The sequence below is a fragment of the Saccopteryx leptura genome, chromosome 3 (genome assembly GCF_036850995.1).
Source record: "Saccopteryx leptura isolate mSacLep1 chromosome 3, mSacLep1_pri_phased_curated, whole genome shotgun sequence".
Classification (NCBI taxonomy): Eukaryota; Metazoa; Chordata; class Mammalia; order Chiroptera; family Emballonuridae; genus Saccopteryx; species Saccopteryx leptura.
The window spans coordinates 333,088,510-333,114,129 of record NC_089505.1 but is presented as its reverse complement, the minus strand read 5'-3'; the positions used below and the strand labels follow the sequence as shown (position 1 = coordinate 333,114,129).

The following is a 25,620-nucleotide window of genomic DNA, read 5'->3' as shown; positions in this document are numbered from 1 at the left end:
TTTCATAGATCTCAGCATTCTGGTGGGTGTGGCCTCCAAGACCCAGAGGTGTGGTCTATTCTCTCTCTGGACAGTTTCTACTGAGTCTCCTTGAGGTGGAAGCACCAGTCCTAGAGTCAGGAGCATGTAGGGGAATGCTCTGGTCTCAACTCCAGAAAACTGAGCCACTGATGCACCCTCTGCTTCCTGGCCTCTCAGAAAGACCCATCACCATGATTGGGGTAGAAGGGACTTCCTAGGGAGGAGCAGTTGCTTTTCCCTGGCTGATGCCGCACAAAGGGGATGCTGTGCCCAAGAATCATGGCTACTGTAGTACTGGAGAATGACTCAGCGCAGGGGTTCCAGTGGCTGTCCGCCACAGAGTTTCTCCCTGGGCCTCCAACTTTACACTTTCCTCACACAACTCCAGTCCTTTCAGCTCTCCCTCCACCGGATCCCCAAGTAAGTGGCTGTGAACAAGATTTTCTGAACAGGCCCTTTAAGAGGGAGTCTGCATCTCAGAAAGCTGTCTTTTCCTCGAAGACAGAAATCCTGCTCTTTTCACCACCAAATAATGTGTGGGCACCTCTTCTAGGCTCTGAGGCTTTGGGCTGGGGTTCCCAGTCTGGGGCTGAGGACCCACACCTCTCAGGGCAACCCACCCTGCTGTGAGAGTCCCTCCAGACCCTCAGCCACTCACTTCTAGGAGCAGGCAGCCTTTTCCACGTCTCCGCCCTTCCTACCAGTCTCAGTGTGGCTTCTTCTGTGATCCTTGGTTATAGACTCCTCTTTGTTTAGTCCAAAGTTGGTTTTTCAAGATGATTGTTCTTAAATTAAGTTGTAATCCAATTTGGTCCTGGGAGGTGGCAGTTGGAACATCTGCCTACTCTGTCGCCATCTTGGACCTCCCATAATACTCCATTTATCATCTGGCTTGACTGCTTTTAGTCAGAAACCTCTTAGGATCTCATTGTTTTCAGCCAGAAACTCAAGTTATAGATTGTGATGCCTAAAGTCACTGCCTTTTGAAACCAAATGTATTAAAAATATACTTTTGTACATTTTTTCTACCACATTATATAATTATAATAACACTGTAAAGAAGATCCTGCTTATAAAATTAACTCTGCAATATTTCTAAGTTTTATATTTTTGCTCCTAACAAAATTTTCCTAAAGGTTTCAAAATGTCTAAGGTAATGAATAAATAAGCTCCTAGAAACTGTGAATTTATTGTTGAACCTGTTCTTGCAGGAACTGGCACTGTTGGTAGGACATTTTAGTTCCTTAGGGCAACCAGAATCAGGTAATTATGTTCTACTTATTTAGCTTAGTCTCCTCAACCCTATACAAAGAGACTATATCCTCAATAAGCAAGTACATTTCATCTATTTTGCCAAAAGAAGTGATTACAAAAACAGCAATTCATTAAACATTTGATCTGAAACTATGAACTTTTAATACTAATAGATGACAATTTCTATAAACTTGTCCAACCTCAATTTAATTTTATTAACCAGGTCCTAATCCTGAAGTCCAGGTACTATTCACCTGTGGTTGAAACTTTTCAAAACAACGTGAGCTTATCACACTTGCCCCCATATGCTGAGAATGGGAGTTTAAACATTGCAGGTCTCTCAAACACAAAGGCATATTCACACAGAGGAAGTCATTTACATGCGGTTAGGAAACAGGAGATTTTCACATTGGCTTTAATATTTATAGTTGACCAAATTTTTCCTTCACTCAGTAATCATAACTAACACTTTTTATAGCACTATTTATTGCATCTTAAAAGTAAAAAAATAAAACTAGGCAGAAAACATACAGTTGAAGAAAACTGGATGTCAGTCTATACAATGATTTTTTTACTTTCAGCATGACAGACTTTATTTTGGCACTTTAACAAATATTTTGCTTTACAGCAGTGACAAAATATTTGCCAGAAATTTTCTCTTCCTGGCATAGGTTTTCCAAGTAGTTGTTATTCTACGAACTGAATTTCATTATGCTTTGCACTGTTGGAAGTATGCTCACTAGCTTCTTAGCCTAGTAATTGAGGGACAGCGTGCTTTAGAAGGTGATATCATTTCCCTTTAATCTCTCCAAAGTGGATTGATTCTGTAAGTGATGGGGGAGGAATTTGAGAATGAAGGCCATTAAGAATTTAAGTAAACATGTTCCAAGTGTTGTTTTAAATTTTTTTTTACAGAAATGAGTTCCATGGCAATTCCAGGGAATGTTCTGACGAATTCATGTATTAAAAGTAAATTCTATGTTGGGAAGGTTGCTGTTTTTGCCATCTTCTTCCTATTTTGGCAGCTCACAATTTAAGACAAAATTAACGGTGAAATAGAAAAAGGAAATGTTCAGTTAAAAAGAAGTACCCACACACGGGACCCTCATACTTGTCTCCTCCTTAGGCATCACTGCTTTTCCCCAATTTTAACCCTCAGCAATGAGGTCTCCTTTTCATACACAGAGCCTCCATGCCTTTCTCTCCTTCCCTACCGTGTGAACTATGGTGTTCCATCTGTTAGTTCTTCAGTTAAGCTTCCGGAGAGATTTGGAGCACAGTTTCAAGGATAGATCAATCTATAAAACTAAATACCAACATCCAGAAAGCTCCCTTCAGTTCTTTGGAATTTATAGCCCTAAAAGTTGTTTGCAAAAGCAGGCATTTGTCTCAGTATTGCCATCAGCTACCTTATAAAGGTTGCAAACTTCACAATTCCCACCCTGGCCATTTTCTGATATCTACATCCTAATACACACAGGATGATATATTCAGATTTCCTCTGGCCAATTCAAAAGCGAATATGTAACAGCAGCCTTACTGAGGAGCTCTTTGGTTGAGATTTACAGACGCTGTGGAATACTCGGAAATCAAATCCACGTCATCCTTGCCAGCAGGCGGTCATTAGCAAAGGAGAGATGTACGTTTGACCGAAATGTGCAAATTTATAACATTGACATTTTCAATTATTAGGCCACATGATTTATTCAGTAGTTTTTATGTTCCCAAATTACAATTTATGTCTATTTGTAAGTCTACAAAAAAGTTACCATTAGAATTGTCTGTGCTTATAAAATACCAACTTTTTTTAAACTGTTATATATACTCATTAACACCAGTCTGCAACAAGTTACATAGAATCATAGGCACTTCAAAGGCTTAAAAAGACGTTTACAACTTAAATGCATTTTTAAGGACAAAAACTGATTTTTCCTTAAACCCCTACTCGTACCTTCAAATTGCAACAAATTAACAAATACAGTGGCCAAAGAAATCTGCAGCAACTTCTCAAAATACTGTTAGCATCTTTGGGTTTGCTGAGGCTTGTCAGTAACTCACATCAAATCCTCACAAAAGAAGATCTGATTAGGTATGATTAAACAGTTTTCTGGTAACAATCCAATTTTACACATTAATTTGCAGTTGCAAATATCTGCCTGAAGCTATAGGTAATGAAAAACAGAGCAAGTGTAAAATGGATAGCCTGACACTTAAAAATGTATACAAAGTAGAGGTTAAAGTTTACATATTTGAAAATCACATATACACTAAATTACCATTATCTGAATTATTCAAAGACAAATTGCACTGTAACAGCTACAAAAGGCATAGAATTCTGTTTCATTTTCCAGGGGACAAGAAGGGAGAGCAGAGGAGAAGGGAACAACAGATAAATTAACAAAGTAAGACCAACTTGGTCTGGTCAGTTGAAGACATGCTGACACAAATTAAACAGCTTTCATCTTTGAACCACTGAATAAAAACCATGATCTCATATTTGCGCATAAAAGTTTAAACCAATTCCGTGAACATCGAAAATTTTCATAACATAATATTTTGCCACTGCTATTCACAGAACACTGCAGATGTTACGTTTTGATTTTATGTTGTTCTAAAGAAATACATGAAAAGTTTTAAATACAATGGGATTTTATCATTAAAGTGCCAGAATGGCTCTTTAATGAAAACAATAACAACAACAACAAAAAAACAAAGATCTTCATTATTCTATGCAAAAGCTTTATTTTTCAAAGTTCAGTGATCTCATAAATAGAGACACTACGTGGAAGTCTTACGCATAAAACTCCTTAGTGGGTGCTTTCTGATAAGCAGCACTAGATGGTTTGCGCTCTCCAAGGTCATAACTTCCTTCATCCTTCTTTCTCATGCGATACACCAACAGCAGGATAAGGAAAATTGCAAAGAGAAAGCCGATCACTCCACCAGCAATGACAGCTGAAACACATCAAAAGAAAGATTACTTAGAGATTCAAGGGTTGCAGAAATAGTTTTGTGAAGCCCAATCTATTTTACAACACTTTCATAAAAGGCTTAATTTGAAAAACCTCAACATTAAAAAAAAAAAAATACTGGATTCAATGAAGCACCCAGAAAATTGTACAAATCTGACATTCCCCAGGATGGTACAATTTCTTCTTTGATTTGTATTAATAGTATCATCCAAAAGCCTCAATAAGAAAAATCTGGCTGTGAGCACAACTAATTCCATACTTTAAGATTCTTTAGTCTTTTTAGTTTTCACATGTCATAGTCTAATCTTCTAATTGCTTTTTCAGTGAAAACACAAAGCATGATATGATTTACTTCATTTATGTAAAAGTAAATAGGGAAAAAAGCAAGCAATATTTTCTTTGAGACTTGGATTTGGGACTATCGAGGATTAAGCGTTCTTAAATCTCACAAATCTTTACTTTCAAATCAAATGTTAATACTTTCATCAGATAAGTTCCAATTAGAGAAACAGCTTTATTGCCTTAATTGTTATTTGTATTTATTGTGTTCTCCATGAAGAACTTTTACTTCTCTTAAATTTATTTTAAAATCATAATGACTTGGAGCAAGACATTGATATTTACATGCTGTCAACCTCCACTCCCAGTTGTTCTGAAACAATTTAGGTCTGAACCTTCCTCTTCTTCCCCCATTCCAGCTTCCCCACAATGGCTGGCCAAGGGCAAGGCTATGGAGCTGACAGAAAAATAAAGAACATTGGCCTAACTCTTACCTCTCATTCTGGAAGGAGAGCCCCCTCTCTTTCCACAGATTGCTTTTAGTAGAAAGGTTACATTGAGCAAGCTTTGACTACTCCTCTGAATCTCACTTAGAGAGGCCCTTTTAAGAACCCTCTCATCTGACCCCTATGAGGCAACTCACCTGCCAGGACTTCTGTTCTTTTAAACAGATTGTCTGGGTGCTTCTCTGTATACACATCTGTATCCTCTTCAGTTTGGTCCATTTTTCTTTCCGAGTCAGAGCGCAGAACTTGATCCTTATCAATTTCTTCAGGTGACTGGTATGGGAAAAGAGAAAGATTGTAAAGATTTTCTTAATGTGTTAAAAAGGATTAGTACATTTCAAAGATTTTGTTTGTTTGTCTGTTTTGTTTTTCCCCAAACAATGAGTTCAGGAAGTAATTGGAATGTGTTGGTCAAATAAGTTTGTAAATATGATGTGTATGTTTGCTCGCTTATAGTTTGCATTGTGTGTGGGGGACAGGCTGTAAGCAGGCACAGTTGTTATAGCCTAAGGCTTAGTTTTAAGACTAAGCTTTTCCCTACACTCTTGACTGATTGCATGATGTGGGGTAGTGCACTCTCATGAGGAATCCCATTATGCCTCAGATAAGAGACTTTGTATCAGAGACTTCCTTGTTTGTATATTGGACTAAAGGTTTTGATTTCTACACTAAAAGTGGGGCAGACCAAGAGCTTGCTCTCTCTCCATTCCTGAGATTAGCATTAGAGGAGAGAGCAGAGAGAGGCTACTTGGAGGAGGCCAGGAGAAGCAGCCAAGATGGCAGAGTGTTGAAGGAGAAGAGAGTTTGTGCAGAGAGGAGATGGGAAACAGAAGTGACTAAGTCTGGTGAGCTAGAAACCTTTGATTCTAGGAAACTCGGATAAGTCAGTAGCTTTGTGAGCCCTGAATGAGTGGGTTTTGGAGCCCAGTGTGTGTTTTACTTGCCTGCCGGGTGCAAGCTAGGATTAAAGCTAATGGCCCACGAGTTCTTGGCTCCATGGTTTCATTACCATCTGTCCAAATCAAATCCAAACCTGCATAGGCCAGGCGGCTGTGATGGTGGCTGTGGATACTGGCTATACAGGATGTTTTCACCAAATGGGTGAGTCCTATGATAAACCCGTATAGTTCATGGTTTTCTGTAATAGCCATCACATGTATAGGCAAGTTAGATAGTGAGTTCATAACAATTCCAATGACATAGTTAGGTGGTTTTAATTGACATTTCATAAGACCTCTACTTTTTCACCACTCTTCTGACTTCAGCTGCTCAAACCCAGTGGCATTGTCTCAATTCTCCTTACTCTATTCCTTTGTGACACAGGGCACTGTGACAGCTTCCTTTCAGATTCTCTCCAGATGCTCCCCAAGGGTTCTTCCTGATCCCACTCCGTGGACAGTATCCCCTAGACTTACTCTATAATCGTCCCCTGTACTTACGGCCTCAGTGAGCCCTGAACTGGAGCTTCGGAGGACCTGGGCTCTGCAAGGAGCTCCTGTGTAACCATGACTACGCCATACCACTTTTTTGGACCTCGGTTTTTTCAGCCAATGAAGATCTCTTTCAGGCTCTTTGGTATGCCACAATTCTAAGGTATAAATTTGAGATAATAACTTGCATCTACTCAGCAGCCTATAGGACACTAACCCTTGGCTGCAGCACTGAATCAGGTCAACCTTCTTTTCTATTTCCATTAATGGTACCAACTTTAATTTTGCACCCCCCAAAGTTATTATTTTTGCACATTCCAAACTATATCACAGTTTTTTGTGTCACAGTCCTGTCAACTTGCTTTTCACCATTCTCTCCAACTGGGTTCTAGCCTTGGATTCTTATTTTCACAGCTTTGTTCAAGTTTTGTCACATCACACCCAACTTCTTGCAACAACCTCATGACTGTGTATACTGGGTGGCTTCTAGTCCCTCCGCCTCCAGCTTAATCCCCAGTAGGAACCTCGGCACAGCTATCTCTCTATTGCCATTTACTTACCAAAATTGATTTGAACATCTCTGCCTTGGTTCATTTATTTCTCCTAACTCCAACCCAGATTTTTCACTTGTTTCATTGCCCATGTGTCCTTAACAAAGCCCGCCCTCATCTTTCACCTCTGTAAAACCCCAGAACACTTTACAGTCACCAACATTAACACATAAATCGTTAGCTGGCTTTCTAACATTCAGTTCCATCACTGTCCATCTTGTGTGAATGCCTTACGGTTACAATGAAACCTAGAGAGTTTTAAAAAATGCAAGTCCTACCACTACAGATTCTGTTTAATGGATTTGCGGTGGGAAAGCTACCACTAATCACTATTTCTGTTGTTGTTTTTATAAAGCTCTCCAGACATTTCTATGAGTTGCTTATTTTCTATGAGCCTGAAGTTCTTGTTGGTCAACACTATTGATGGAAAATACTGTCAACAAATTGGGCTATTACTGAAGACAATAATTCTTTTTAGATCTACTGTTCTTTCTAAGAACAGCCAACAATCTTCATTAGAACTTTAAGCTGTGGCACAATTAAGTGACTGATTGCTTTTTGAAGGTCAGGGTTAAATCCAAATGGCAGCCTGCTACTTAAGTCTAGATCGGGGTAGCCAACCTTTTTGTATCTACCGCCCACTTTTGTATCTCTGCTAAATAGTAAAATTTTGTAACTGACCACCGGTTCCACAGTAATGGTGATTTATAAAGTAGGGAAGTAACTTTACTTTATAAAATTTATAAAGCAGAGTTACAGCAAGTTAAAGCATATAATAATAATTACTTATCAAGTACTTTATGTCAGATTTTCGCTAAGTTTGGTAGAATAAATCTTTATAAAACAACTTACTATAGTTAAATCTATCTTTTTGTTTATACATGGGTTGCTCTGCTACCGCCCACCATGAAAGCTGGAATGCCCACTAGTGGACGGTAGGGACCAGGTTGACTACCACTGGTCTAGGTGGTTAAAAAACCTTGAAAAAATCTCATCTTCTTGGAGTACCTCAAGGCCATGGGCATTTCTAGGAAGGATCATAAGCTAGATCAGACAGATCCTCTTGAACTCCAGAACAGGAGAGGTCAATGGTTCCTTGCCTCAGTGAACAGAGTACTAGGCTTTCAATGAAGATAGTATGTAGTAAAGAGTGATAAAGTGTCTTACTCTCCCAAGCCACAGAAACCACGTACTGACTGAAACCTCAATGTTCTGTAACTTACAAAAAACAGAGGCCATGTGGATAAATTATTATTTCACAGCTGCACAAAATGTACCCGAAATGTCACTTTTCTCTCACATCCTTGTAAGAAAATACGGAAAGTGTGCCCAGGCTTTCAGGTACTATAGTGAAGCAGCAGTGGAAAGCTCCCTGGCAGTGCTCTGCTGGAGATTTCTCCATGTTTCTTGTGAAATACCATCACTAATAGCTGTCTGACAGAAGTACAGACAACTCCATGGATAGGAGAATAGATTATCTGGGTTCTCATGTAGGAATATTTCACTGCTCATTAGCATTGCCTCTAGAGTTTAGAAGAGGGAAGAGAAAACTCAAATAGGTGGTTACTCAGGTTTGGGACAAGGGAAAGAGATAAGCAATTTCTGATGGCAAATGAGATGGACCTAAGTAGCTACTGGGATATCAGAGACTGAGTTTAACTTATCCATACCATCTCTGTCCCATTGTCATGACAAGTTACATGAATGTCCCCACAGGTCTTTTGAGTCCTTAAAATCATTTGAGTTAACACTTCAACCCCTCTTGACTCAGTCCAATCCCTCAGCCAGGAAGCAGCCTACATTCCAGGAGTCTGTGAGTGTGGGATCACAGGTCTTCACAAAACTGTGGTCATCATACACTTGGAGAGATGGTCCATCATGCACAAGCCTCCAGGTGCTCTGGATAGAACATTTACTCTTTAAATTGAAAGGTTTTATTGTATAGAAGCAGGGGCTTAACTAAGAAGAATTCTTTCTACCGTATAGAACTAATCTGAAAGTTCTCATATATATGTACAAAATAAAAGTACAAAAAGGCAGCACAGATGTTTAAATGAAGCCAATTAAAGATCTGTCACATCCATGTCTGTTTGTTTAAATGTCATGGAAATGTAATGGAAGGAAAAGATTAAGAGAAATGCTCTGCTTGAATAAATAACTGGGTTTTTATTTTTTGTCACATCAATTTACAACAAGCTAGAAAGAATACCGGTTACAGTAACATTAATGCTACTGAGAGCCATTCAAAAGTAAAGTCTACATTAATGGTACCCTAGAGGTAATGTTTAATTTAGCTGTGTCATTTAACTACAAAATAAAAAATTTAATAACTATTTTTAATATTATTCATTATCAATATTATCAATTATCAGTACCTAGAATAGTAGTTGAAACACAATGAGTAGTGCCCAATAAATCTCCCATGAATGAATGAAATTTATTATTACTACATTAAACACAATTGACACTAGGAATAAAAATGTATTAAAATGTTTGAAGATCCTTAATTTCTGAGCTCATCTGCCAAATATCTTTCTGCTTTATCTTGATCTGACACAATTACTTCCTTAAAGCCAATTTTTTTTCTTTTTTAGCAAGAGAGAGAGACAGACAGGAAGGGAGAGAGATGAGAAGCATCAACTCATAGTTGCAGCACCTTAGTTGCTCATTGATTGCTTTTTCATATGTGCCTTGACTAGGGGGCTCCAGATGAGCCATTGACCCCTTGCTCAAGCCAGCAACCTTGGGCTCAAGCCAGCGACCATGGGGTCATGTCTATGATCCCACACTCAAGCCAGTGTCCCAGCACTCAGGCTCAATGAGCCCGTGCTCAAGCTGGTGACCTTGGGGTTTTGAACCTGGTGCTCTGCATCCCAGGCTGATGCTCTATCCACTGTGCCACTGCCTGGTCAGGCTTAAAGCCATTTTTTTAAAAACTTAATTTTCAATCTATTGTCAACTGACCAGAACTCTACATCAAATTAGATTTGGCTTTGGATACTTTTTTTTTTTTTAAAGACATTCACAAATCTTTTTTTTTTTTAATTTTTTTTTATTTATTCATTTTAGAAAGGAGAGAGGGAGAGAGAGGAAAGAGACAGAGAGAGAAGGGGGGAGGAGCAGGAAGCATCAACTCCCATATGTGCCTTGACCAGGCAAGCCCAGGGTTTCGAACCGGCAACCTCAGCATTTCCAGGTCAACGCTTTATCCACTGCGCCACCACAGGTCAGGCTTTGGATACTATTTTTATCATTGAAAGTCAAATCTGAGTTTCTTGCCTCAATCTAGTTAGTCCAAATGGTCACTGACTTCAAGAGATTCAATGGTGACAAATAGTTCAAATAAAGATGTGGTAAGCCAAGGCATGTTCAACAGCCACACTGACAGCCATGCCACGTGTGGTCTAAGGTGTTCAGCCAGCCTACCATCAATTGCACCTGCTACTTTGTATTTCTCTACTTCTCCCTTCTTTCTTAAATTCATTCAGCTTAATACATTTACAGAGCAGCTACCATGCACAAGCAGCACATGCTAGGTATATTTGTCTTAGGGCTTACAGAGCTTTTTCCTTCTTTCCTATCACCTGGCCTATGAAGTTGATCAGTTACTAAGAGTAACTGATTCTTCTTAATCCTACAGAGAGCACTCCAGTCTGGAGAGGTTTGACCTGGCTGCTCCACATCTGCAGACACCCTTCAGGCTGTGTCATTCACGATTCTCTTCATAGGCACTGGGAGGACAGAGGGTGGAGGATGGGGGGAAGGGGAGCAAGGGGGTAAGGTCAAAGGCTCTCTCGTGAGGAAAGAGAAATGAAAGGGCAGGAAGCGCACCTGTGTTCCTGCCAGCTAAGGGGCACCTCTTACTTCAGAGAAAGCCTGTCACTACCTGCATGACACAGCCTTCCACATCTTAGCTGCTACAGCTTGGCACCAACAGATGGGTAAGCTCCAGATGGGAACACTGTGTTTCTTAGTTTTCATAAGCAGCATGCTGTCCTGGACTGATGACAAGGTCTACTACTGCAGTTATTATACATGTTTATTTGGCCAGTTGGCTTGGTCCTGACTGCCCTAACCAATTCAGTTAAGACTTACAGAATGTTTGCTAGGTCTCAGGGGCCATGTATCTTCTCCTCACATTTAATCTTCCCAAAGACCCATGAGAAATGGGCTCAGTGAAGCTCAGAAATTTGGCCAGATCCAGAATTTAAAACCTAGGCCTCTCTAGACTTTAATATGTATTTTCCAACTTAAAAAGTTTACCTAATAGTGGGTGGCTAGCTAACTGCAATATAACATTACTAAGGCCAAAATCACAAGTCTTACAGTGTTCATTAGCTAGTACCTTTGCTCTATTCTTATTTCTTAATAAGTTAGCTCTAAAAATAAATATATAGAGATAAACTCAGATTCATTATTATCATTGAAAGAGATCAAAGTTTATACTTCACCGAGGATGGGCTGGTGGATACTTTGAGAAAAAAACTTATTGCAATTAGTCTCTGGAGTTTCTAATTCCATGAACTGTTTCAACTTATATAAAGTTCACAATGGTTCTAACTCAAAACAATTTCTTTAAAAAACAAAAATAAATTATAAATTTATTTATAATCTAGGCCTGGGTGATAAAAATAGGTAGAATTAACTATCAAGCCATGAAAATACATGGAGCACCTTACATGCATATCACTAGGTGAAAGAAGCCAATCTGAAAAGGCTACACAGTATATGATTCCAACTCTACGGTGTTCTGGAAAAGGCAAAACTATGGAGACAGTGGAAAGATTAGTGGTTGCAAGGGTTTGGTGGGAAGAAAAGCAGAGCACAGAGGGCTTTTAGGATAGTAAAACTGTTCTGTATAATCTTAATGGTGGATACATATCATATACATTTGTCAGAGCCCAAAGAATTACAACCCAAAGAATGTAAACTATGGACTTTGGGTGGTAAGGGCATGTCAATGTAGGTTCCTTGCTTATAACAAATGTACCACCTGGTGGAGATTGTTGATAGTGGGGGAGGCTGTACATATGTGGGGCCAGGTGTAAAAAGGAACTCTATACTTCTCAGTTTTGCTGTAGCCAAAACATCAAAGTCTATTTAACAGAAATAAAATAGTTGATGAGTAAAACTCAAAACAATCATATTTAGAGTAATGTAACTAACAAAAAGACCATTTGTTCTTACATATTTTTAAATGGGGCCTCTTAAAAACAACTATTCTGTATAATTGAATGAAGAAGCATTCACAGTGACCTGATAATGCAATGCAAAACAAAACCTACCTTCGTCTGAGCAGGTATCTTGTTCTGCATCTTCAGCGTCGTGGTTTCCACTTTTGGAACAGCACTAGTGAACGGTATCTTTGGAAGTGGTCGAGATGTTGTCAGCTCGGGACTCTCCATGTCCTCATCAGCTCCTGGAACAGAAAGCAGAGATGAGCTGAGTACATGAATCATGATGCAGATTACTACTTGATCAGCCAATAATGTCTAAGATTGACACTGACAAGAGCCATGTTCTTTCAAAATACCTGCTTATCAGGAATTCATCAGTCTTCACTGTGATGAAGAAGTGATTTCAAAGGGGATCTGTGGGTAGCCTGGCAATTTTTAAAAATAATAGTATCCTGACCATTTGCAAACAGTCCTTCTTTCACTTACAATGTTCAATCTTTTCTGCTCTAAGAGATTTCTTCCCTTCTACATGCCAAGAAAAAGAGAACTTTCGATGGCTAACCACTTATCTGAGGGCATGGCTGCCTTCAATCCTCTCTGCATAGCCAGACCTTTTCAGTGGTGGCTTCTCACTAGCACATTTCCTCACCATCTGCTCCACTCTCTCTGCTCAGATTTCCCCTGTCATCATACTATTGGCCTTGTTTTGTTAAGGTCACCAATGTCCTTCATATTTCTAGATCTATTGGCTAGAGTGGTTCTCATCTAATCATACCTCCTAACACCACTAGACACCTGTCAACCATCATCTCCTACCTGATATATTATCTTTCGGCTTTGATGATTTTGACTTCCTGGCTTTCTCCTCATCTCTTCAGCTATTTGTCTTCTTTGCCAATTCATTCTCTTTCATTTGGACACAAAATACCAAGACTTTCTTAAGATTTGGCCCTGGGCTTTTTCTTACTCTACTCTTTTTATCTAACCCACATTAATGGCTTCAATTACCATCAAAAATATAAAATAAATCTAAGTTTATATGTCAGCTTATATCACCTCTAAAGTTTGGACTTATACACCACTGGCCTACTTGACATTTACACTCAAATGACTCAGGGATACTAGACATCTCTAATATATCCCAAACAGAAACCACCATCTCCCTCCCTCTGGACCCACACACTTGATGCTACCTTACAGTGCATGGAACCCTCCAACCCTATAAACCACAACTCTCACTTCCTCTTCCTTACCACACCATCAATCATGACCCAGTTTTACTGATTGTACCTTCTTAATATCTCTCCACTCTAACGCCTTTCTACAGTTCCAGGGCAATCCCCCTCACCCAAGCCACTGTAATCTTTGCATGAACTGTCACACCTGCCTTTTTCCTAAGAGCCCCCTTTCAGTCCACTGTCCACCAGCTGACTGTGACCCCATCATCCTCCTGTTTAAAAGTATCACAGTGGCTTTCCACTGCTCTTGAGATGAACATAAAGTGCCTCAAGCCCAGCCCTGACTACCTTTCCAGCTACCTTGAGGACATTTTCCCATGTGGTCCCCTTATCTTCTGCCAGAAGGCATCTTGTTAATGGTGAACTCACCTGCAGACCTCATCACAAAAGCCGTTCTTTGGGAAAGGCTGCCTTTCCATATTATGCCAGAGTCTTTTGTTAAATGGATTTTTAGTGCCATCTTTCTTACCACAATTGCATTTATCACAAGTTTGTAATTCCACATCTGTACAACTATTGACTGAAGTCTCCCCTCCAAGACTGGAAGCTCTGTTCGGCCCAGGGTTGCACCTGATTTATTTCCTGAGTGCCTAAAGAGTCCCAGCACACACAGGCACTGAGCCAGTATTTGTTCACCAAGTAACTTACCACTAACTACCATCTAGCACTAGTTTTTTCTTTCTTTCTCTCTCTCTCTCTCTCTCTCTCTCTCTATTTTTTTACCTTTTTACCAGAAGAACACTCGAGAATTTCTGACATTCAAATACGACATTCTTTTTAAGTTCATCATTTGTGAAATATGTAACATCTCAAACTCAAACTCTAACTCAGATTAACCTGTTTCCTGAGACAGAAACAAATGATGAATACCTCAAATTCCTCACAGAATCACATTAATGTAATAAGCAGTTGGGAAATTCTGAGATAACATGCTGGAAATAGTACAATCGCTATGACTGTGGTTCATTTTTTTTTATATTTTAGTATATGATCTCCTTTAATTTAAGCACACACACTCATTACACAGGGAAGAAATGGCAGGGTATACTGAGATAAATATAGGATTTGGCACTAAACAAGCAAACCAAAAAACTGACTGCTGATCCTGGTGTTTCTTAGCTCTGTGACCTTGGGCAAGTAATCGTTGAGTCTTAGTTTCTTCATCTATAAAATGGGGGAAATCATAACTCAGTCTCAGAGGTTCAAATGTGATATATTTTTGAAAGCACTTGTACACATAACATCTTATGTGAGTATGTCATTAGCAATGAGGGCTCCAGAAATACATTGCTCTTTTATATCAGCTTACCTAGCTTTCTAGGAAGGTTTTACATATATTATGCTTGATTTGCTCCTCCTACAAAGTGTCATTTTCTTAAAAAATTTTTCAGTGAGAAATTAAAGAAATTTAAGGGCTTTCAAGGCCCTCCTGGTTCACAATGGCTACAGATATGAATCACCAAATTAGGAGTATAGGGAAAATCTGTTGTGAGAGAGAAAACATTTTGTCAGAAAATCCCCTCAAGCTAGTACATCTGAAGTCAAAGACAGAAGACTGATCTGCCTCAGGCAGCTCTTCAACAGTATTTATCTTTATCAAAAACGCTGACCCTCTTGCCAAAACCAGATAACTGTCAGCCCCCTTGACCACATCTCTCTCATTCCTGACTTCCAGCTCTCACTGTTTTCTCCGCTGGAGACAGCTTACCCAGAGCCGAGATGTTCCCACCTGGAAGACTCCTGCTTATACTATCCTGCTCAGAATCAGCATGGCCCCTACACCCACTGTGAAAATGTTTCTTTCTCTATGTTCCAAGAAACATTTTATTCTACTTATAAAAAAAAAATACATGATAAAAAAAGAATACATTTTCACCGATTAAAATTAGAAACATTTAAGAAAATATAGGAAAAAAGAGGTAAAATTATTCCACCACCAGAAAAAGCATTGTTACATTTTATTTACTGATCTGTTCCTAATACACAGAATAGTATTTGTTCCCCCATATCATGGGTAGTTAACAAATGCTTGTTGAATAAATGAATAAATATTTCTTTCTTCTCATCTTCTGATGAGTTTTTCATTTCTGACACAATATTTCCAGTCTCTAAGGGCTCTTTCAAGCTCCCAGAATGCTCTTTATTTATAGTATCCTCTTCTTCATTAAAGCACCTTCCAACCCTCCAAATGTAATACATTTGTCTGAAAGTTCTCATCTGCCTGTGAGTTTCTGTCCTCTCCCCATTTCGGGGTGTTGAGAGGTCTCTTTCATATTTCACATTTTCCATAAACATCCAGAATCTTTGGTTGATTTCACACTTAAGAGGGAAACCGTGAAATGCTGACCAGAAGTTCTAGCATGCAAAAGAGGTTTGTCAAACGTGGGCATCGTGCATGAAGGAAGACAGAGCTGTGTGTTTGGTTGGAGAGCTCTCAATGCCAGTATCATGGACTTGTTTCCTTTGAAATGGTCCAATTTCCCAGAGAGCGTAAAGGCCAAACTGTCAGTGTTCCAGAACTGATACAGAGAAGACAACTGGGAATAACTGAGCATTAAATAACTCTTAGTCTAGGAACTTGTTCTCTCTATTTTCAATATGGTAGCCCAGCCCCATTGTGCCTGGCACACTCCCAGTCCAAACACCCTCTGTTCTATCCTCTCCAGATAAGCAACTTCCAGTTTTTTTTTGAGGTTGAGAGCATGAGTCTCTTTGCTGTATTATGGTGTAAAGAAATCAGGGAATCTGTTTGTTGCTTCTTTTTTCTAACAGTCAATATTTATATAGTATTTATTATATGCGAGGCATTGTTCTAAACACTTTACATACATTAATCCAGTGAGGTGGGTACTATTGTTTTCCACATTTCACATATGAGGAAACTGAGGCACAGTTTATATATAATTTACCAAGAACATGGTTGATGTATGGCAGAACTGGGATGCTCACCCAGCACTCTGGCTCTAGGGTCTTTGTTCTTGACTACTACCATACAGTTTATACCATCACAGTTCTCCTTTGACTGCTTGCTTTTTTTGACAGAAACAGAGAGAGTCAGAGAGAGGGACAGCTAGGGACAGACAGACAGGAAGGGAGAGAGATAAGAAGCATCAATTCTTTGCTGTAGCACCTTAGTTGTTCAATGATTGCTTTCTCATGTGTGCCTTGACTAGGGGGCTACAGCAGGGCAAGTGACCTCTTGCTCAAGCCAGCAACCTTGTGCTTCAAACCAGTACCTTTGGGCTCAAGCCAGTGGCCATGGGATCATGTCAATGATCCCATGCTCAAGCCAGCGACCCTGAGCTCAAGCTGGTGAGCCCACACTCAAGCCGGATGAGCCCACACTCAAGCCCGCGACCTCCAGGTTTTGAACCTGGGTCCTCCGTGTCCTAGTCTGACACTCTATCCACTGTGCCACCGCCTGGTCAGGCGACTGCTTGCTTCTTAAACAGAGTTTCAATCAATCATCTGAGTTCAGTACCACTTCCACCCTTCACTTAGTGCCAGCAATTCCCAGTCCTCAAGCCCCACTGCTGGCTAACTCAGCTTTCTCTTACCTGCCAAGACCCTGACTACTAGCCCATGTGATTCCCAGCTTTCAAAAACACTGTGGTTTTTGTCTTGTCTACTATTTTGTTTGTCACGGTAAATTTAGGTCCAATCCCTTTACTGTCAGTTTAGTTGGGTATTTAAAGGTGTATATATTCAATCCAACACCTTTAGCCAGAGCTCTACATTTAACTCTTCAATGTCTAATGTACAACACTCTCCTATGTTATGTCATCCATGAAATGGTCTTACAATCATTTCTTCTTATTTCTTCATTTCTTTCATCTTTATTTATAGTATCCTTGGTTCCTTGAGGACAGGAACCAAGTCTTTCCTGCCCCTGTGTTCCAAGAACATGGCAAAGTGTCGTCTGGCACACAGAAAATGTCATAAATGTTTAAGTAAATGGGTAGAGTTCTCATACTTGCTAATGTCAATCCTAAGTCCATATATACAGTATGGCTCCATCTCCTCACCTGGAAAATACCCTCTGGGCCTTCAGCCATTTTCCTCCAGTCAATTTGCTTTCCCAGTAGACAACTTGATAGGATGATGACAGAGATAACATCTGCCAAATCCCCAGGGGAGCCCGGTTTCCAGCTGGGACCACCCACCGGCTAGGTAGGGTGTCCTTATGCTAGAGAGGAGCTTTATGACACAAGGAGGCAGTCCAGCAATGAAAGAGAACACATTCTCAAATCCAACCCCCTGGTCCACATCCAGCTCAATTCCTTTCTAACCGTGTGACCTGAGGCAAGCTACTTAATCTCTCTGTACCTTAGGTTTTCTTATGGGAAAATAGAGAGAGTAATAGAAATGTCCTTACAGAGATGCTGTAATGATAGAAACAGCATCTGGCACACAGTAATTGCTCTACAAATTTTAGTTACAACTTCCACTATCTTTAAGCTGAAAATCAACATCCTCTGTGCTGTGCAAGTGGCTTCTCAAAGTCTAAATGATGAACTTTGCAGCAGCCACCTGCCCAAGGCCGGTGCCCAGGCAGACACAACGCCAGCCTACATTTATGCCTCAACTTGATCTGTCTGATTAGAGGGCTCAGGATTTCAAATGACCAACTCTAAACCTCTTTCACCTCGACAGGGAATGGGGGGATTAGCAGAGGAGCAGGACTGCTGCACCTGCTTTCTTATATTAAACTTAAGGACCATCTTGACAGAAATCAGCAAAACGACGTGGACAACAGCTGCAGATCTCTAACAACTCTTAGATTCTAAGATCTGCGTAATGGGGATAAAAAATTATCCATACTAATTATTTCCTGAGATATTTTCAAGATGAGAGTTACAAAGCACTTTTGAGGTGCTACAGAAAAAAAAATGAGGTGCCATGAGTGAAATATATTAATAGAGTTGTGGGCTACGGAGAACCACTCTTTTCACACTCTATCTGTGTGTGCAATATATATCACTCTCCCGAGAACAACGAGGGCTATTTTTACATTAGGATTGCACTGTGGGCTCATTGTTACTGGGTCAGCCACCACCTCACTTGTCTTTTTCAGGCTTGCCATTTTCTAACTTAATGCACTCACTCTTACATAGCTAGACCTATACCAAAGATACAGTTGGTTTTGTTTTGGATCATTCTGAAGCCCAGGCCAATCTGATTGTCAGACATCTATGTTCAGCATAACTCTGACCATCTGTTGAATTTACAATGAAAATTTAAAGCAAGATAGGTCCTGCATAAGACTTTCCTAGCGTGCTGCTGATCACAAATTCCTGTCCTGATCATTAATTAAACATATGCATAAACTCTTCCTCTTTCTCAGCTTCTTGGGGGCCACTCCTGGCACAGGTGAAACATTACAAGGTATGATAGATTGCAGAAATGTCCAGAATCATTTATTCCCCCCATATATCCATATCCCCTGCAATGTGACTTTGTAGTTCATTGCATTAAGAGGTGGAGTAAGGGTTAGCTTTATAATTTGCTTTGACCAATCAAATATGGCTGTGCCAGTTCTAAGCCTAGGCTTTAAGAGGCTTTGCACACTTCTGCTCTCTTGGTATCTCTGCCTCCACCCTATGAACAAATGGCTGACCTACTAGAGGATGAGAGACTCTGTGGACCAGAGCCAAGTCTGCCCAGCTGCTCCAGAGATATGAGAGTCCAGCCAAGGTCAGCATAGCTGCATACCCAACCTGCAGCTGACCACTGACATGTGCGAGAGCGCATTTAGACCAGCTCAAATTTCCAACCCATGAATAATGAGCTAAATATATGATTGTTGTTTGGAGCCACTGCATTTTGAGGTGGTTTGTATATAGCATTACTGAAGCAACAGAGAACTGATACAGCAAGGAGCTGAGGATATCCCTGCACAATCATTTTACTTGGCTGCTACATTCTCCTTTCTACTTTATTTCTTTCTTTTTTTTTTTTTTTAAGTGAGTGAGAGAGACAGACAGACAGACAGGAAGAGAAAGAAATGAAAAGCATCAACTTGCAGTTGCAGCCCCTTAGTTGTTCATTGATTGCTTTTCATATGTGCCTTAGCCAGGAGCCTCCAGCCACGAGCGACCTTGAGCTCAAGCCACCCACTTCTGGGCTCAAATTAGTGACTATAGGATCATTTTGATGATCCCTACTCAAGCTGGTGAGCCTGTGCTGAAGCCAGTGACCTTAGGGTTTCAAACCTGGGACCTCAGCATCCCAGGTCGACACTCTATCCACTGCGCCACCACTGGTCAAGCTCCTTTCCACTTTCAAGGAATACACCAGGAGTGAGAAAGTACAAACTCTCCTTGGTCTCATCCATAATCTTTATCAAAAGCTTCACAGTTTTATAAAACTAGTGTTTGAGGAATTTATTTAAGGGTGGTTTTCATGACATCACTGGAAGACTTAATAATAAAATTTAAAGCTGATGTTGTGTTGACAAAACACTGACTGCAGGCCAAGCAGCACACTCCAAGAGCTAGAGATGTGTCAGCCCTTCTAATCCTCACCACAAACCTATGTGGTAGGAACCTTCCATCCTATAAATGAGGAAACTGAGCTTCAGCCAAGGTACATATACTCCAGAGATCTCACAGCTTAGGTGACGGAGAGCTAGATTTCACACCCAGGCACCTGGACTCCAAAGAGCATGCTTAACCACTGGTACCCTGCCTGTCTCCTTGAAGTAAGTTCCAGGACACTGTGTGTGTACAGTGTGTGCACATGTACAAGTGTACAGAATGGAGATGAGTGTGGAAGTAGCCAGCCTTACCTGAGCCTGATGCAGAAGCATAGTCATCGTCATCAATAGGATACACTCCTGAAGCATCTTCAATGGAGCTGTTGTCAAGATACATGTCTTTATCAGACGTCAGCTCTGCCCTCTGTGAAAGGAAGAGAAGGGTTTCCGTGAGAATGAAGAAATAAGCTTATTTATCTCTCTTCAGGCTCATACTGCAGTGACCAGCCCTCCCTCTCCTCCATTCCTCCGAACTCCCATTCCTGCCTTACCCTTCCTCCAAACTCCCTGACAGCATGTATGCAGGGCTGACCACAGATGAATGCCCCTGAGGGAAGCCTGCGTAATCTAATCTAGTAGAATCTAACGAAGAAGGCACATAGACCTCAGCACCTATCATGCACTAAACCAGAGGTCTCAAACTCGCGGACCGCAGGCCGCATGCGGCCCGCCGAACAATTTTGTGCGGCCCGCAGACTAATCCACGAAGTTCAAAATATTTTGGATAAAATTAAGTAAGCCTAGGGGCCTACTTGTACTTTTCATTTCTCTAGCATCCTAGCTAGATATTAGCTTAGTTAACAGCAGTTGTGATGCGAACTACAGTTTCTGGTCGTTTTGTGACACTGAAAAGTGTTGCGTAACAGTTGCCTTTTGTAGACCTAGTGCGGCCCGCAGAACAGCTGTGATCTTGCTCTGTGGCCCACATGCTGAGTTGAGTTTGAGACCCCTGCACTAAACCCAAGTTTCAGTGGTTTCAGTGCTAGTTTTAAACCATCTCAAGCTTTCCCTTCGTCACAAAGTCACTGTGAAAGCAACAAAATACTAAAATCATTTAAGACCTTCTTGGGAATTAATACAAAGATACGATGGCCCTTAGGCTAAATCATCACCCAGGGATCCATCAAGGCGCACTGAGTGTTTGCAAGCCTGGCCATGCTCACAGCTTTGGCCAAGCTGATCACTTACAGCCAAGAGCTCGCCAGTCGCCTGGGCAGTCCAGATGCAGACAGATGCCAGGCATGGCACCCTCCGAGGAGCAGTGCCAGCGAGGCTCAACTGAGCCCGCTCCTAGGGCTCATTGGCTTAGCAGAGCCTTCCTTAATGAAAAATGCAAATAAACCCAACAAGCACGTTCTTTTTGTATTACTGGCACATGGTAACAGCAACTCACACACTAGATATGACAGATCGCTCACTAAGTATACCAGTTCCACAGCTTCTTAGCTCTTCAATAAGAGTTTGAGTATTAAAATTCAACCTAATCCTGCCAAAAGAATAACACGCATGAATTGAAGGCAGAGTAGACATTTTTTTTTTTTCAAATGGTTTTAGTAAACTGATATTTTGCCACCAATGCCTTAGAAAAGCCCAGAAACCAATAAAGCAGACTCTCGGCTTTTAAACAATATTTGTGTTTGGAAATAGGTAGTACTCATTATTGTCCTATTTTTAAAATTCAAATAGAATGCTTGTTCTTGACAGGAATTATAAAAAAAATGTTTTCCTACTACATTGGCTTTCCTCAGATTTCCTCTTAAAATAAAAGTCTGTTCTGTGACTGGAACCTCCCTCGGAGGACAGACAGGTCCAAGCCCTCCACAACACTGCCACTTTATTCTCTCAAGTTTCAGCTGCTGGCTAGAGACGCTGAAGCACTTTAACCTGAGCCCATATTCCCCACCAGGCTTTGGTGCCAGCTGACAGGAAAGTATGGGAACCCATTTTATTTGAGCTACTACACCAGCACATTCTGAGAGCTGAAACCTTCGGGATCAGCTTTCCAGTGGTCTGGCTTACAGGCATTGAATGACCACGCTGAGCCAAGAGTGTGCTGGAATTTTTCTGCTAGAATGGTCAGAGCTTAACTCTGTGATCTGAGGCCACCCTGATTATACCAGCTTCCAAGGCTATCACCATTCCAGACCATAATTCCCAAAGCTTGTGAACCATATCAGAAGCCCTGCATTCCATAGTCTATAGTCAACTTCAATGACCCCTGTTACACTCACAGCTCCTGAGCGCAGGGGCTGCACTTCAGTTCATCATTAACCCACTCTCAGTGCCTGGCAGACAGTATGCACTCAGTTAATGCTGCCTGGACTATATGTGCTCCCACCTAAGAGCAATTCTCAGTCCTGCCTGGGTTAACCTTTGTTCTGTGCACTTCATCTGGAAGGCCCTCTTGTTCTTTCTAAATTCCTGTCTACTTCAAAACAGCCTCTGACTTCTCCACTCCTTATTTGTTCCCTGGTTATAAACTAATATTTTGGGTTTTCTAGCATATGCACAATTTAAGATGTAAACTGTCACCGCTACTTTTAACTGTCATATGTACAACTCTCTGAAGGCAGGTCTTCAATGGCCTGTGTTGTTCCTTGTCCCTCTTAAAGTGCATGGGTACTTAAATATTTCTCAACTGAGCTTCCCTCAAACAAATTAGCCTTTGTCTCAGGTTTCAGAGTTAACACATGTCATAAGACCTGCAGGGTTCATTCCTATTATTAAAATCTCTCACTTCTAACCCTGGGTGATCACCTGTCCCAGGCACATTTCAGTACATCCAGTTAAGTAACCTAGTCTTAAAAGTAAGTAAAAGACTCCGTCTACATCTTAGCAACTTATTGGGTGACTTTCATTTTCCTCTTGGCTCTGTCAAAGAAGTTTGATGTATCATGGGTAACACTAAGATATTTAATCCCTGCATGTAAATGAAATTTCTATTCATTAGGTGACCTAGTTGCCTGGATCGATACATCTGCCCAACAAGCAGGCAGATGGGCAGAAGCGTCTCCCAGAGATTCTGGCTATCTCACAGTTCTCACAGTTCAAGCACACTGAGCAGCCTGACAAGCAATTGACTTCCCCAGGACCACTGGCTCCTTAGGAGAGGCTATCAGGCCTGAATTACTACAGGATATGGGGTGGAGGTCAAGGAATGTCTGGAGAAGCTGCTTTGCCCTTGGCTACTTGGGGCCTGCAAGGCTCCAGGTTGTATAAGGGCTGGCAGGGTTTAATGTGCTTAAATGAAGCTAAAACTATTTGTTCCTCCATCACCCTATATATGTGTGGTATAAATAATGTCACATCAAACTAACAGTCATCTCTTGTCCTGATGTCAGGGGTACCAAGCACATAGAAGGAATTACCAAAATCTTTCTACAGAGTCCAATTGATAAGTCGGCCCTTTTCACTTTGTAGCAGGTAACACTCAAAGAGTTCCTTCAGTGACTTCCTTTAAACAGGAAATACCTTTGCAAATATGACAAATTCCTTTTTGTAAAGACTCCACAGCACGCTGAAAGGATTTTTGCAGTTAGCATGTCTGGAAAGGGAAATGAATTATATACTAACATTCCCTTGGGACAAGAAGATGTGCATCTCTCCAAAGCCATCAAAACGGTGACTCAAAACAACTGCTTTCACACCTAGCCAACTGGGGTCTGCCTCCCGAAGCAGAACACCTCAGGACGTACTCCAAATAACTCTCGCTGGATGAGACAGAGCCACCAGAGGAAAGTAATGGCAAAGAGGGGCGCAGAGGTGCGGGCCCGAACTGCAGAGCAGCCACCCGACCGGAGGGTTTCGTGATGAGGTTAATTTGAGACTGACGCAGTGTCAATACTATTGGCCAATGGGGCTTGGCGTACAAGCTGGAAGAAAAACAAAGCTGATCTTTCAGACCTTTTCCCCTTGGCTGATGCAAGATGTGTAGACAGGAGAGCAAAAGGAAGTTGTGGAAAGCAACTAGGTGCAACAAGCGGGCGTCTGCTGGAGACAGAGATAGAGGTGCGCGCTGTTGCCACGTTCACCCATGGAGACTGAAGTACTAAGTACCCTCTGTAGACAAGGCAGTTCTTCCCAGAGGAGAATGCACTTCTGACTCAGTTCTGCATCCCCGCAGAGCCTGGAAGGGAAGCAAGGGACACACTTCTCCTAACTCCAACCCTCCTGCTCTAATCCCAAAATGCAGCAACTTCATCATCTTGGGCTAGATCAGTGGTAGTCAACCTGGTCCCTACCGCCCACTAGTGGGCGTTCCAGCTTTCATGGTGGGCGGTATCAGAGAAACCAAAGTATAAATAAAAAGATAGATTTAACTATAGTAAGTTGTTTTATAAAGATTTATTCTGCCAAACTTAGCGAAAATCCAACATAAAGTAGTTGGTAAGTAATTATTATTATATGCTTTAACTTACTATAACTCTGCTTTACAAATTTTATAAAGTAAAGTTACTTCCCTACTTTATAAATCACTGTGGAACCAGTGGGCGGTTAGAAAATTTTACTACTAACAGAGATACAAAAGTGGGCGGTAGGTATAAAAAGGTTGACTACCCCTGGGCTAGACCATTACTGAAGCCTCCCTACTTAGCCACTTGCTTAAGCCATTGTCTTGAATCCATTCTCTGCAGAGGGACTATCTTTAGTCTTGAACATTCTTTTACCATGTGGCCTCACCTGTAATTCCAGTGCCAGGTGCTGCCACTTCTACCAAAACTCCAGTTTCCATGACCAAAACTCAGTGGTCCAATTTTCTTTAGATAAGACCCCTTGAAAGGAAATATACCCCTTTAAGGATGGAAAGTTGAGGAAAGCAATGGTGATCTAGGTCCCACATACTTGAGGATGATGAAAACTATATATTTTGATAAAATGATTCAACCCAAACGTATATGGTGTTTATAATAAATAGGAAGAGAAGCATTAATTCAAGGTATAAAAGACCATCAGGTACATTAGTACTGGTTTCAGAAAGAAATATCACAAACCTGTCCATTTTCTCAGCAAAGAAAAGCTGTGAGATAGCAACTGAACAGATCGAATTGTTGGCTTTTTCTTATGTAAGTAAAGCCTACATTGAGCAACTATCATGCTTCAACCTGTCAGTGTGGAAATCAGTTATTTAGAAATCCTAGGTCTTCCTTGAAAGACACACTCTTTTATCTGCTGGATGAATGCTCTCTAAATGCCTTCAACTAGTGCAAACGATAAGATAATGAAAGCTCAAAGTAGTAGGTGTTAAATTCACTTCAGGGTTTAAACTTAGGTTAATAACTAAGTCAGAGAGTGAAAAACTGAACTGTTTACAAACACCACCCACCCCTGAACCCAACCTTCAGACAATTAGCCTTTGGACATAACAGTACAATATTCATATTACCTGATATTACATTTTTGTATGACATCATAGAAAACAACACTTAGATGATGCCTTTTAGTTTTAGGATAAAGGCACATCCAGTCCTGATTTAGATTCAAATGTATACTAACTTTTATGGTGATTACAAAGTGCCAAATTGGCTGTAACTGTAGCTTATCTTTCCAAAGAAGACTTAATAAGTTATTTCATCACTAGCTTACACATATACAGGGTGGAGCAAAAGTAGGTTTACAGTTGTGAGTATGTGAAACACAGAGTTTATTCTTGTTATTGT

At 40.7% G+C, this 25,620-nt stretch overlaps 1 protein-coding gene across 1 annotated transcript in view; it reads right to left on the bottom strand.

The window, feature by feature from the left end:
• Positions 1–2,947: 2,947 nt before the first annotated feature.
• Positions 2,948–25,620, bottom strand: part of SDC2 (syndecan 2) — a 127,757-nt gene continuing 105,084 nt past the window's right edge. The window contains exons 2-5 of the mRNA XM_066379180.1: positions 20,216–20,327; positions 12,299–12,432; positions 5,170–5,305; positions 2,948–4,230 (exon numbers count right to left, since the gene is read on the bottom strand). Of these exons, the coding sequence (XP_066235277.1) occupies positions 4,067–4,230; positions 5,170–5,305; positions 12,299–12,432; positions 20,216–20,327 (546 nt within the window). The 3' untranslated portion in view covers positions 2,948–4,066. The remainder of the gene's footprint in view (positions 4,231–5,169; positions 5,306–12,298; positions 12,433–20,215; positions 20,328–25,620) is intronic.